Source organism: Notothenia coriiceps, unplaced genomic scaffold (assembly GCF_000735185.1).
Source record: "Notothenia coriiceps isolate Sejong01 unplaced genomic scaffold, NC01 NC01_scaffold00024668, whole genome shotgun sequence".
NCBI classification, from domain to species: Eukaryota; Metazoa; Chordata; class Actinopteri; order Perciformes; family Nototheniidae; genus Notothenia; species Notothenia coriiceps.
Window position 1 is genome coordinate 1,961,951 of NW_011357369.1, and position 13,844 is coordinate 1,975,794.

Below are 13,844 nucleotides of genomic sequence, written 5' to 3' on the forward strand. Positions count from 1 at the left end.
GCAGACCTCAGATTCCAGTGGACAGCTGCCACACACCACGCAGGGACACACACACACCATTAAGGTCTCAATACACTTTCACAGACAAGAATACTTTTTATATTTTTACTCCTGGTTTTCAGAGATAAATGTTGTTTTCTTTACTCAACTATGAACAGCCAGTATAACTTCTCAGATTCAGATTCTACATGAAACATTGTGACGATTAAAAAAACAATGGTGTATAGATCAAATTAGGTTCAGCTTGACCAACAAAGATCGAAGGTAACACTTGTTTAGTATTAGGTCATTATTTCCATGTAATACTTCATATAGGGAAATGATTGTANNTATGGAGCTCAAATGCTTTTTCTCTTGTGGGTTTATCACAAGGTGAGTTCCTTTTTTTATTTCCTGCTTTTTAAACACATGTGCTCTCCAGTACAGGTTAGCTCTGAGTGTTAGCGAGGCTTGCTAATGTAAACAAAGACGAGATTACGTCCAAAACACGCCAGGCATTGTTTCTGATAGCAACTTTCTGTGGGTCCGCCGCCGATTTGACGTCATATCGGCAGCATATCTTTATCTGCTCGTTGTACCCCCGTTTTTTAAAAGATTTGGGTACGGAGGAAAAGAGAAAGGGTTTTATTTTCTGACGCTGCGTGAGTTCCCCGACACAACGGGGACACATATTTATGAATAAAAGACATAAAAAAGTGCATTTTGCATGATAGGTCCCCTTTAATATACACTTGAAGCACCATAAAATGCATGTACAGTACATACAGTTGCTCACCTGCTAGCAATGTATGACATTTTTGTCTTATGCATGCTTCTGTAACAACATCCAAATAAGATTTACTCATATTTCATCCGATATCCTGCCAACTTATTTAGCTTATTAAGCAGTTTAAGCTCAAAGCACTTCAAATAATGAAAATACTGTATACATGAGATATAAATTATCCTCAGAAAACCCTCTGCTCTAGTTGTCAAGAACATTCCTGTTCCTCATAAAGCATTTTCAGCTCTTGTACCCTCATGCATTTCTGCTGAGCATGCAAGTGCTGTCAGATTTAGTGTGAGTTTTCACTGCTTAGAGCAGGGGGTGGACATGGGAGTGGGTGACAGTGCAGACACTGACATGCCAAACTGGAAGACCCGTGTGTCGTCATACCAAATGCATGCGTCACCATAGGATGGTAGTGTATTTCACAATCCGACAGCTTTTACTGAGTGGGAGCACTGAGGATAGATTCCCTTGCTTCTACTTGAATAATGTAGAAGCAAGTGAATCTGTCATTATGCCAAAGGTTCTTCCCATTTTTTATCATAAGTTCGAGTTAAAGTGCTTTTCTTACTGAACACAACATATGGATACGCAATGGATAGCATTTGACTATATAGGCACCTTTATTTATTTATTATCTGTTTGTCTTCATCTGGTGCTCCGAGGTTGGTTGTTTTAGGTAAGCCATCACTGCAGATATCACATACACATTTCTGTGGTTTAAAACAAACAAGAAACTTTTTCCCGACACAACCACAATAATTGGCTGGCATTGTTATTTGTCCCTCTTCTGCCTGCACACACTATTTCACAGTTAGTCGCCCAGGAGTGACAGACAACACTTGACATGGTTTAATATTATGATAAGTTAACAGAATGATCATTGGGTATGGATGAATGATGTTATTAACAAAGTACAGCTTGTACAGAAGAAGTGACTAATTCTGTTCATTAACTGATGCCTCTCATTATATTGTATTGAAATTACATTTGCAGGAAGAGAGATATTTAAAAGCAATACATGAGAGTAAAAAGGGTTCATAGCTTCATTATGATAGCCCCCTTCTCTTTTCATGTTTATTGTCCATGCCCTCAGGTAGAATTTGCTATTCAGAATCAGAATCAAAAACAAGTTTATTGCCGCAATAAACTTGTTTTTGATTCTGATTCTGAATAGCAAATTCTACCTGAGGGCATGGACAATAAACATGAAAAGAGAAGGGGGCTATCATAATGAAGCTNGCGAAAAAAAAATCAGGGAGGAGAATCAAAAAAGCTAAAGAAAGACTTACAGCATTAAAAATCACGTCTATTTCGAGAAAGATGACCCCTTTTGTTGGCCCTGTCAGCTCCTTGCTTTTCAAGGCGTAGGCTTTGCGTTCTCCATTTTGGATCTGTGGGAGAGGGACATGACAGGCGTCTGTCTGGCAATACCCGGCTGAATCGGCTCCCCGGGCCACCTTTGAACCTCAGCTGCTGGCGCTGACAGGGAACCCAAAACAACTGTGGCAACTCTGACAAGTACCTGTTCATTACCCACTGCAGCTCGGCTCTGTCAAACAGAAATTAACTATCCTGGGGAATCATACTGTACAGCAGAGCATGGATATATTAGACACACAGTACTTTTTACAGGCTATATCTTTTTTTTCAACTATAAGACACACTTGTCTGTTTTTTTTTTATCTATAAATCGAGTCGTTCCATCTCTCTATCAGTGTCATTTTCATATCATCTCTCATCCCCTCACTTTCTTTTTTCTCACCTATCAATCTCTTCTTTTTTTCTTAGGCTCTCTTCTATTTTTCTCCATCTTGTCATCTCTTTTTTCTTTGTGAAATAATAACAGCCTCATCTGTGGAGTTGCAAAAATAACCCCTGCTTTTTTTATCTTCAACCGTGTGTTTTCGTTCTTTCCGTTGCTCTAGGTTCTCTATATTATCCCCAAAGGAAAAGACGTAGAAACACACGCAGAAATCTGTCTTTGACTCACATTTAGTAAAGGAATAACCACTTTCCCCAGGAAGTCGGCACTTCTATCTCGGTCCTCGTCGTAAACAGTGACCTCAAGTACCGAGTGGATGTCCTTCACGTTACTGCGGCACACAGAAACACAACATCGATGACACATATACTGAGATATGGGTTACAATCTGAACACTATGAAAGCTTGTTGTCTCGGATAAGCTTCCTTAAATGATTAACACTCCCAACGACATTTTTTTACATATGCGTATCCTGCAATACATTTCCATAAATGTTTAAAAATCACTATTGACATGCATTATGGTATATTGCACTACAGTACTGCAATAACTAAGGAGAAGTAGAGAGTGACATGTTATCTTTTTTAAAACTAGGCGATCAAGAAGAAAGCTGGTGTTATGTACAGGAAAGGAGGCTAAAAGAGAGGATGACTGAATTAACCTGTCCTGTGATTTCACAAGTTTCTTCTTAATATAATGGTCTCATACATGTAAGAAATGATGCAAAGAGAGATCTGCATTAACATTTAATTATAGCTTGAGTGTAACTATATTTTTTTAATATTTTTGGAATACGTAAACATTTGACAAGCCTGTTTTTTATCTTATATTAATGTCTTCCTAGATGTTTTTATGAGAAAGGCTTTCCGCATTGTTAACTGTGATCAATATTTTTTTTAATGCTCAAATTTAACTGGATAAATTTTTTTTAAACACAAAAACAAAATTGTATTGCTGTGATTTAAAAACCTTTTTTTTTTGTGAGACTGTTGCTTTGACTTTACCAGAGTTTATTACAAATATATATGTTTGTTTTTATTTGATGTCATCCCTGCAGTGATTTCAATGTGTGTGCGAGACATGTGAGTTTTGTAAAAGCTACTCACAAAGTGAAGACTTTGTTCCACTCTGGGTTGAGGTTTTTGTAGACAGTGTGTGTCTGCAGCCGATCGTTACTCAGCTCCACCACACAGAAAGGGTCACTCTTACCTTCAGAGCAAAAAGAAAAAACATGAGAATGACCTTCGTGTTGAAAAGAGATACATACATTAAGAAGATTCTACACTTTAGTTAGCATAGAAAAACCTCTAAGTAATTCCAACAGCTTTTGTCTATCTCCAATCCCTCATTTTATTAAGACAGATAATACACAGCATCTTCCCCTTCTACCACGCGACAGCTCCAATACCCTGGACTTATCAGAGCTGTAATAATAATGATTATTTCATGTTTAGCCCCGATGCCATATTATAAAACAGTATATCAGTGGAACAGCTGCGAGCCGTTTCTATCAAAACCCTGGGAACATGGACAACTAGAAGATAAGCTGCAGGACAACTATGCCCTGGGCAGTCACAAGGAGGGGGCGGGAGAGTCAGAAGAGAGAGATTTTGAATGGATGGTGCAGAGGACACAGACTGCGATGTGGCTCTGAAGGCCAGAGAAGTTCAAAGTAGAAGATAAAGAAAGCCGAGCAGGGGTGTGAGAAACATCGCTGCTCCATGATTAGCGAGTCCGAGCCAGCGGCAACAACGCAGGGAAGAAATGAATGAAAGCAAGAACAACATTTGAGAATTAAATGAGGAAACATTTTTTTTCTTCCTCATCATTTTGGCTTTGTTATATTGACAGCCTTGTAAATTGATCAAAACAGTACGAAAAGTATTTTGAATATTAAAATGTATCCCTTGTGTTTATTATAGGGAAATCACTGCTGCATGCATTGTTACACACTGGCAGCAATACTAGTTTCATTAATATAACATAAGTGACATTTTATAGTAATAATAACAAAACATCATATATCCAAATGTAGATTTATTGTACAGAATAATTTCATTTTAAAACTCAAGGATCACATATGAAATCATTTGAGTGGCCTGTTGCTGCCAAAAAGATTAAACTTTAGTACACTACGTGATAACTTTTAAGACCCTCAGCTGTTATAAAACATTGATATGATATATGGTTCACTATAAATCATATTCATTAATGCTAATTTATTCCAACAAAACTTTCAATTCAGAATTGACTATAGTTATGTAACCGGGTAGAGAGAGACCGAGAGGAGAAATAAACATAATCACAGTTATTTCCTCCTCCTGAGAATAGCCTACTGTACTATAATAATCAAACCAGTAATGTCCTATATATTCTCCATTTGTTCACTAACATCTCACATCTCAATTTCTTTGTACGCAAAAAGGAGAGAGACCAGCTCCCCGCGCCTGCAAGCCCACCTCCCTTCGATTGGCTGAAAACGAACTAAAAACAACAAAACTCTTAATTCTGGCTTTGATCATTTTCTTTTATTAAAACTGTTGGGAGCCGTTGCGCTGTTTGTTCAAGATTATCACTTGAAGAGACTGGGTCAGGAAGTAAAAAGAAAAACATGTCCCACACGTATTCCCGTAGAAAAAAGAGAGAGTATTTAAATATAATAAATGAGAAAATGTTGCATAATAGGACTCAATAAAGTTGGGATTGAGTTCAAAGCCCCCTGCCACATTTCAGCTTGTGCCTCCGTCTGTTTGAGTGTGTGAGTGTGCAACATGGGAACCGTGTGTGTGTGTGTGTGTGTGTGTGTGTGTGGGCCTCTGCGTGTGGGTGTGCGTGCGTGTGTGTGTGTCATTGATTGGTGTGATTTTCTTCAAATGTTGTGACAAGGGCAGGACATTTATTGGGTGTGCAAAGTAAATGTCAACGTGATCAATGCTGAGCCGTAGGTGTTGCCTTTCATATCTGTTTGTGGGGCTTTATTGATGTGGAGTGTTTGAAGTGGATATTGACAGCTATGACTCCTACGATAGAAAACAACGTATATTAAAATTGACAAAAGAAAATGGACTCAAGTAACTACTTTTAAATGCATCTCCATGGACATATTTTATTATCAATATAAATTGTTATTGCTTTGGTATATATAAATGCCTCCCTGCACCCGTCACGGATACACCGAAATGTATTTTAAAATGAAGCATTTTGGCTTTCTTTTAATGTTTATTACAAAAGTGAATATTTGAAATCCTCCTTAATCCTCCCGGAGCATCCATAGCATAAACGATTATGATGTTGTCCCCACAAATCAAGTCTGATTAAATTTAAATGCAATCATCTAAATTAGGAGATGGAAATTATTTCTGCAGAACCCGGTCCCTCCCCCATTTTCTCTCTAATATTCTGTTTTTAATGACATGGCAGGCTGTGTTGCCGCAGAGAGCCAGTTGTCATTGGTGATGAACTTTCACCTTATTGGCCGCCAGCACCAGAGGCGGCTGTCTTAACCAATTACACGCTCAGGTTTGAGCGCCACTCAGAGATCGCCCAGGTAATGTCCGAGCAAAGCTCCTCCCCCCTCTGGGTCCCGTCTCGGTGCCGCTGGCAGAGAGTTTGCAGCGAGCAGCGGGCTCAAACTAATTTCAGAGGCCCTGAGATAAGTGTGGAGGATGAAAACAGTGCAGGGACGAGGGAGCGCTGTAATTGCCTCGCAGGAAGCTTAGAGTTAGTGAGGAGTTTGCGGCTGGAGAGGGAACGCTCTCATGCTCCTCCACAATCACAATGAATTATGATTTAGACTTTAAAATGTGAATCAATGGCATTTTTTCTAGCATTTACTCTACTTTTCATATAACTTTTAAAAGGCTAGACAAGATAAATACAGTATTCCTTTGTGTGTCAAGTGCTGCCGTGGAAAATATACACTTTGCTGGGAGATTTTGTGTTATTGTTGAGCGTAAAAATAATGTCTACATTTCCTATGGTGTAGCTGCTGGAAGTGCATGTGTGTGTGTGTGTGTGTGTGTGTGTGTGTGTGTGTGTGTGTGTGTGTGTGTGTGTGTGTGTGTGTGTGTGTGTGTGTGTGTGTGTGTGTGTGTGTGACTATTGAAATGTTCTAACTGTATAGCATCCACTCAGAGGGACAAGAGCTTGCAGACAAAAGGGATTGTTGGTTTTAGAGACTATTTTCAGTTATCCTACTCGGGCTGGAGAGGAGCTACTCCACAAAAACACTTCAATTAGAGAGAGAGATGGCTACAGAGAGAGGAGGAGGAGGAGGGGAAGAGACGGGTGAGGAGACAGGCAGCGTGAATGGGAGAGAGATGGTGAACTCTTTCTCTCTCGCTGACCTCCCCTCTCTGTCTGTCTGTTTGTCTGTCCGTCTGTTTCTCTCTCACCTTGCTCCCGACCCTCTCTTGGTCTCGGCTGTTAAAATAGGGTGTTCATGTGGTGAGGGCTCTTATGTGGCTCTTACAGAGCTATTGTTTCTGCCAGTGACTCACAAACACACACACACACGCACACACGCACACACAGCGTCAGGCTCAAAACAGGAATAAGCCCTCTAGAAACAACCCTGTCATTTTTCTGTATCATTTCACCTACTGTATCTATCTTTGTAAGACTGGCTGAAAGAAAACGTTTTCTAAGGAACAAAATACTTTTTTTTCCCTTGCTTGCCAGAATGTATGAATTCAAATAAGGTTAAACATTGGACAGTCTACATTTGAGATCTGTTTGGCTATAACACAAAAGTAACGTGTTAAACCCACATGCGAAACCAAGCCCATGTTTTGTCTTGCTTTTTTGAGAATATACTGTATACAGAGTCCCTTGTGGAAACATCTTTTTTTATTATGAAAAAAAATAAAAGTGAAACCCAAGTATTTATTTGGCGACATATGGATGGCACATACTTAAATATACGTATATATGTCAAAAATACATGTTTCCTTGTAAGTTCACATTTTCACATTTTAAGAAAAAACATAGGTAAACTTTGTCAGTCAAATGTTCAAAACATGTTTGTTGTGGATATTCAAATCTGAATTTTACACTTATTCAAAATGTTCAGTGTTGGTGTAGTTTCAATGAAACATTGTAGCCCTGGTTGACACTAAAGGATATGCTGCACTGTAACTGTGTAGCAAGCTTGTAGCGCTAATTTCAAATCACCACGGGCTGTAGAGGCTGCTCTGAAATCAATCATGTTTTCAATGAGCACGTCTAACCGCAAGAGACAAAGTGAAAGGCAAACAAACAGCCACTAGACATTATATTTCCAGTTTTACTTTTTTTGTTTTTTTTGGGAAGGATCCATAAAGCTTAGACTGAATGATGAGCTCTACAACGAGGTCACGGAGCAAATTTCAGCTTGGAGTGAAATACAAGAGCCAGAGAACCATTAGCCCTGCACTCCGGCTGCTCCGGTCGCTCCACGCAATAACCCAAATCAACCAGCTCCACTCTGTATTGGCTAATGGGACTGTGGCTGTTTCAAATGGAGAGAAAACTCTAGCATCACTCTCTCTCTCTCTCACACACACACACAGAGACACACACATTTCCTTCTCTCTCTACTAGATAATACAGAGTGAAAAACTAGGCCTGTCCACTGTAGACCTAATTAAAAGTAAGAATTAATGGAGAATGGAGGATTCAGAGAGAGCAAGCAGAGAAAGAGCGGGAGGAGGGAGGAGGAGGGGGAGGGGGAGAGATTTGTTGGTTCAAATATGTACTTTTTCTCTATTATTCAAATGAGCAGCCTGCATCTTTTCTAAAAATGCAGAGACAAATTTAGAGTCCTGCAAAAGTAGAGTTTATCTCTCTCTGAGGATCCTCGCAGAGCATCATCCCTTACACCAAAATTACACCCTGACTTTATCTTTTGCTAGATTTATGGCAGATCGCTGGTGGAGGAAAACATGCCACAGAAATTGTTCAATGTCTTAATGCAAAACTCAAGCCGAAGACAGAGGCCTTTTTTCACATTATCTTTAAGAGTATGAACACATGACAACGAATCCAAGAGTGAAACATGAAGAGACTAACTTTAAATAACAGAAGTGCAGAGGTCTGGACTTAAGGTCATTGTCTTACCTGTGACATCTGCTGCCATCAGTCCCTCAGCCCTGATGACCTTTACCTGCACCACACCGACATCTTTCAGGCTGTTGAATGACCTCCACAGGCTCTGAAACATCATAGGGACAGGGGTCAGAGGTCAAAGAGGATGCCAAATTAGCATTGAAGAGAATGGCAGGTCAATAGCCTGACATTTCATTAAGATAGGAAAGGGTAGAGTATGTCCTTTAACAGTCCTTATGTGGAAATGTAGAGCTGGCATTTATAGGCGAGCCTAACAGAGGACAAATGGCCAGATTTCAATTTCACGGAATAGCTGTGCTTGACTGTTTGAAATGTTCCCTAACTCTGTACTTTTTAGATTAAATGAAACTTGATGAGAGAACACAACAATATATATTGTTAAAAGTGACTGCTAATCCACGCTGTACACAAATAGGGCTCATTGTGAACAACAGGCAAGTTTAACATGTTAAGTTGAACAAATTCACCGAAAATATTCAAACAGAATCTCTTCAGCGTTATGCACACTGTCAGTCTGGGTGCGGGCTGGTGTTTTCTTATCTAATCACTCCATGAATTTCTTTCTCAATGTGTGTAAGAAACAAGAGGTGTTGGGAGAGTGTGTGAATAGCAGCACTCGTATCAACAGAAGAAAGTGGAATATATGAAGTATAAAATAGTACATTTGTTACAAAAGTCTGTACATGTGAAATATATAACAACATAGAAAAGTGAAGTAATGTGATATACATTGGTGCATATACAGTATAATGTGATATGATGTATTTGATATCTTAATAATGAGGCAAACACACACTGGCCCCACACTAACGATTAACAAACCAACTGTTAAACAAGAAGTCAAGCATTCAAGCTCACACACACACACACACACACACACACACACACACACACACACACACACACACACACACACACACACACACACACACACACACACACCCATCTCCTGATATTTTCTACACACATACACAGTCAAGAGATACTATACCGCCCTGGGATTGTTTGAAATGAGAAGGCAAGTACAAGGTTTAAATAACCAAGAGAAAAAATGATGACTGTAAATCCTAGTCTGTAAATCTGTGGAATAAAGAGAAGCCTGTTGAGATCACGCTGGGCCATGAGGCATGTTTATACACTGACCGACACATGCACAATCAGAAACTCATGCTTTTGTTCGCACCCAAATACTCAGGTATAAACACATGCATACAAAACCTACACTGGGGCCAAATTGAGTAGCATGTCTTAAAAGCAAAGTGGAAATGCACTTCACTTCAATTTATTTCCCTCTCTCTGGCAATAACCCCTTCCATCCCCACAGGAGTAATTATAATTTAAATTTCAGAGTCAGGGCCAGGCTACAGACTTAATTCATTATTACTAACTCTGTCAGACTCTGCCTGTTTCCAGCGATATCATTGTCCAAAAGCTCTCTAAAGGAGATGAGAGGGGAGAGTGTGCGAAAGAAAGAGAGGGGGGAAAGAGAGAGAACGACAGCAATACAGTGAGAGAGAGAGAAAGGGAGAGAGGGGAAAACTCTGGATTTGAGGGCACAATTTCTCTCAAGATACAGCTGCTTGTTGTGATTATTGGGGAGAAACAGGGAGAAAGGGAGTCAAAGAGAGGACGTGAGGGAGGTTACAGAGAAGGAGTCGGGGGCAAACTAATAGTAAGTGCCTTAGAGTTAAACATTAGTAACCTACCTAGGAGTGTGTAGAAGGTTTTATTCAACTTTACCAAAAGCTGTAATTGAATGTCCGGTCGGGTTCATAACAACCGTTACTTAGGATATATGATCTGATATTTAATTATACCAATTCAGACTATTTCATTGGTAAGATGTTTTATATTTGTAATTGTTTGATTTATATCAACCTTGTTGCCACCTTCAGACTGTACTTTGTTGAGGCAAAGTTTTTGAATTACTGTCAAATGTTGATAATTGAAAAATCAAAGGATTTTAATGTTAAACCTTTCAGTAAAGTATCTAAAAGCATTATATTGGTATTGTACAAAAATGACAATAGAATCATAAATTCAAACAATTGGTGGTTTCCGTAATGATAGACGGATACATAAAATGACACCGAGGCTGAATGAAGAAAAATGAGACCGAATGATTTCTTTAATGTATGGATGCAGACATATTTCCACCCCCCCAATCCATCACCCACACTATACATCCCTTCCTCCTCCATACAGGTTCCCTGAGGGGACATTTAGGTTTGAGCCTCGATCCACAAATGGTAGACAGAACATACCCATCCTCCACAACAATTCAAATCCCCGTCAGAGAGATAAACAGCAAAAGATGGAGAAAACGGACAGACAGACAGACAGGCAGAAAGAGAGTGAGATGAAGGGAGGCCACGACCGACCCCCATCCCCTCATTCGCGTCCCTGCACCCCCCATCAGCACGCAGGTGGAATGACAGGGATAATGGGGAGATAAAAAGGAGGGATGAACAGAGGAGAGAAAAATGGAAGGACAGAGTTGGCTTTCATAAAACAAACCCCCGCTCTGCCTATGATTGACATCTTGTCACTGTGACATCTTCTTCCTGTCTCTGTCACACTCAACAGACACGCAAACACACAGATGAATCTTCCCCGGCATAGGCGTGTGACTCGCTGTCATCTTTGCATCGTGTCACCTTTCATCAGCTCTCCATATAACATTTCACACGCAGACACGCACAAAGCGTCTGCCCAGCAGCCGCGCAGTTCAGAGGACATTTAATCAAATGCCTGTGAAATGTTCAAATGCTAACAACTTCCTCCCAATTCCCACCCCGTCTCATCAACCCTGAATCCCTGTCTGTCAACAATCTCTCTCAAAGTTTGCTCTCTGCCCATCCCACACTTCACAGCAGACCCTTATCTCACTTCCTGTCCAGGTTGTGTCCTTTCTCTTCACCTTAGAGCAGTGCACTGGAGTGGGTGGGAGAGGTATTGCTGGCGTGAGTGAGCATACTATGTGGGTGGGTGGTGAAGTGCCACCACTTCAGCGGAGGTCGCCATGTCCTCATCCACCCTTCTTGTGGCCACCTCGGGCCCATTAAGAGCCATTAGTGTGTGTGCTCCTTTGCCATCATAATGCATAAATCTCTTTCTGTCCCTCTTTCCCTCTCTACTTCTGCAGAACAGTAATTAGGGATGAAGGAAAGGTTACGGTGAGAAATAGTACATCTAAGGCAGTTGTCACTAAGTGTATTGCACCGTGTTGCATACAGTATAGCAGGGCCGTCAGCTGCATTCAAAGTAGTTTTCGGTGGAAAATCATGTGTACTCATTCACACGCATGCATGCGGTACTTCCAAGTGTACAGAGGCACTCACAAACCTGGCAGACATACACACACTCACACAAAGCCGTCACAATGCAGAACAGCTAGAATGAGAGAGACATTAATGAGCTCGGCGCTAGCATCAGATCCCAGCACTCAGGTGTCTATTATCGGCTTCCTTCAATGGCCACAGATTGGGATGAGGAAAGAACACCTGCCAGATACAACACAGTGACCTCACTGTGACCTCACTGTGACCACATGAGGTGTGGCGTGTGCACATATTTGTTAGTGTGTGTATGTGTGAAAAGGACATTTGCAGGATTTGAAATCTGCAACGTCTTTGTAGAGATTTAGGCTATTAATGCACGTTTTAGGTGTTTTATTTTACAGCATCGAGTCTTACAACACATTGATTTAAAGCGACTATTTGTGTGTTTCGTGATGATCGGGGGGGGGGGCACACTGCTGAAGGCTGGCACAAGCAGGGGAATTCAATTGTTTTCTCTTCCTCGTTTGTGAAGGTATCTGCTCTTTAAAGCTGAGATGATGACAGCATGGTACTTGTATTGCTCCGCCAACCCATCTTTTTATTAGATAGCTGACGCATGAAGGTACTGTTTTTGCATGGGTCTGTATGCGTGTGCCTGTTTGTGATTAGCAGCATTGGATGCTTTTGTGCAAGCTGGTGATGGAAAGCTGATTTCAAAGCTGATAATACCAGTCTGTTAAAATGTGCCCAAGCAAAATAACATACACACACACACACACACACACACACACACACACACACACACACACACACACACACACACACACACACACACACACACACACACACACACACACACACACACACACACACACACACCATGGGCAGATTAGTGGGCTTTGAGCTGCACTGTTACGTATTAGTGGTGGTACTTGGTCTTATCAGAGCTCTTTGATAAGGAACATCTTTATTAAATTCTCTAACTGAAAGACGGCCAGTCTGGGGAAAAGGAATATGTTAATAGGTAGAGACCATTCAAGTCTTCAAACCGACCTCCCTTTGCCCCTCCATCTAGAATCCCCCCCTCTTCTTTCACCCTCTATCTCTTCATCCCTTCATCTAACGGGAGGGCCACAGTGGCAACAGACAAAGAGTGGAGGCTGCCGGGAGAGCGGGGCAGAGATGGAGAGAGCTGGGGAGAGAAGGAGGCAGGAAAAGAGGTAGGCGCAGGAAGCAAAACGTCTCGCCTTCAGCCGAGCAGAAAAACGGGGTCTGCACGAGTTGTGAGAAAGGTGAAATAGCTTTTTCTTTTCATTTTACACGCCTTCCCTTCCCGGTGTAACCCTCATCCTTTACCTCTCGCCCCCTATTACACACACACACTCTCACAAACACACACACTTACACCCACGCTCCCCGCCCTCATTTTGTGGCTGTGAGGAGAGGCACAACGTGTTTATGACTCAGTCCTAGAGCTCCCCCCTCTGATATTGGGTGGTTGCTGCAGCGCGGAGCACAGTGGTCAACCTCCTGCGGCTAGCCAATAAGGCACCGCCACGGTTATGTAGGTCGTGGCACCCGTGTTTGGCCTGTGGAGCCTCGCCACTGGTGCCTATGCACACACTGAAAGACGCAAACACACACCAGCTGGGACGAACGGTTAACTGAAACCAAATCATTTTCTTTAATCTCACATACAGACAGTTAGCTACTGCTCTGAACGGTATGTGATCACATGGGCAAAGTGTCCCTGCACAAAAAAGCACACTTAAAAGTGCTACTAATGGGTAAATGTGCTATAAAGCTCTCCTAAATAATTAAATGAAATCATGATTCTGAAATAATCCTGTGATTTTTGTTTTGTTTCTAATTCCTAAAATAAACTAAAATCCTTCAGTGAACCAATTTTCTATATGTTCTATA

The 13,844-nt window shown here is 41.1% G+C and overlaps 1 protein-coding gene across 1 annotated transcript in view; it reads right to left on the reverse strand.

Moving 5' to 3' along the window:
- LOC104955677 (multiple C2 and transmembrane domain-containing protein 2) overlaps positions 1-13,844 on the reverse strand; it is a 59,183-nt gene that overhangs the window by 36,780 nt on the left and 8,559 nt on the right. Inside the window, exons 7-10 of the mRNA XM_010783061.1 lie at positions 8,632-8,725; positions 3,642-3,744; positions 2,763-2,865; positions 2,058-2,163 (exon numbers count right to left, since the gene is read on the reverse strand). Of these exons, the coding sequence (XP_010781363.1) occupies positions 2,058-2,163; positions 2,763-2,865; positions 3,642-3,744; positions 8,632-8,725 (406 nt within the window). The remainder of the gene's footprint in view (positions 1-2,057; positions 2,164-2,762; positions 2,866-3,641; positions 3,745-8,631; positions 8,726-13,844) is intronic.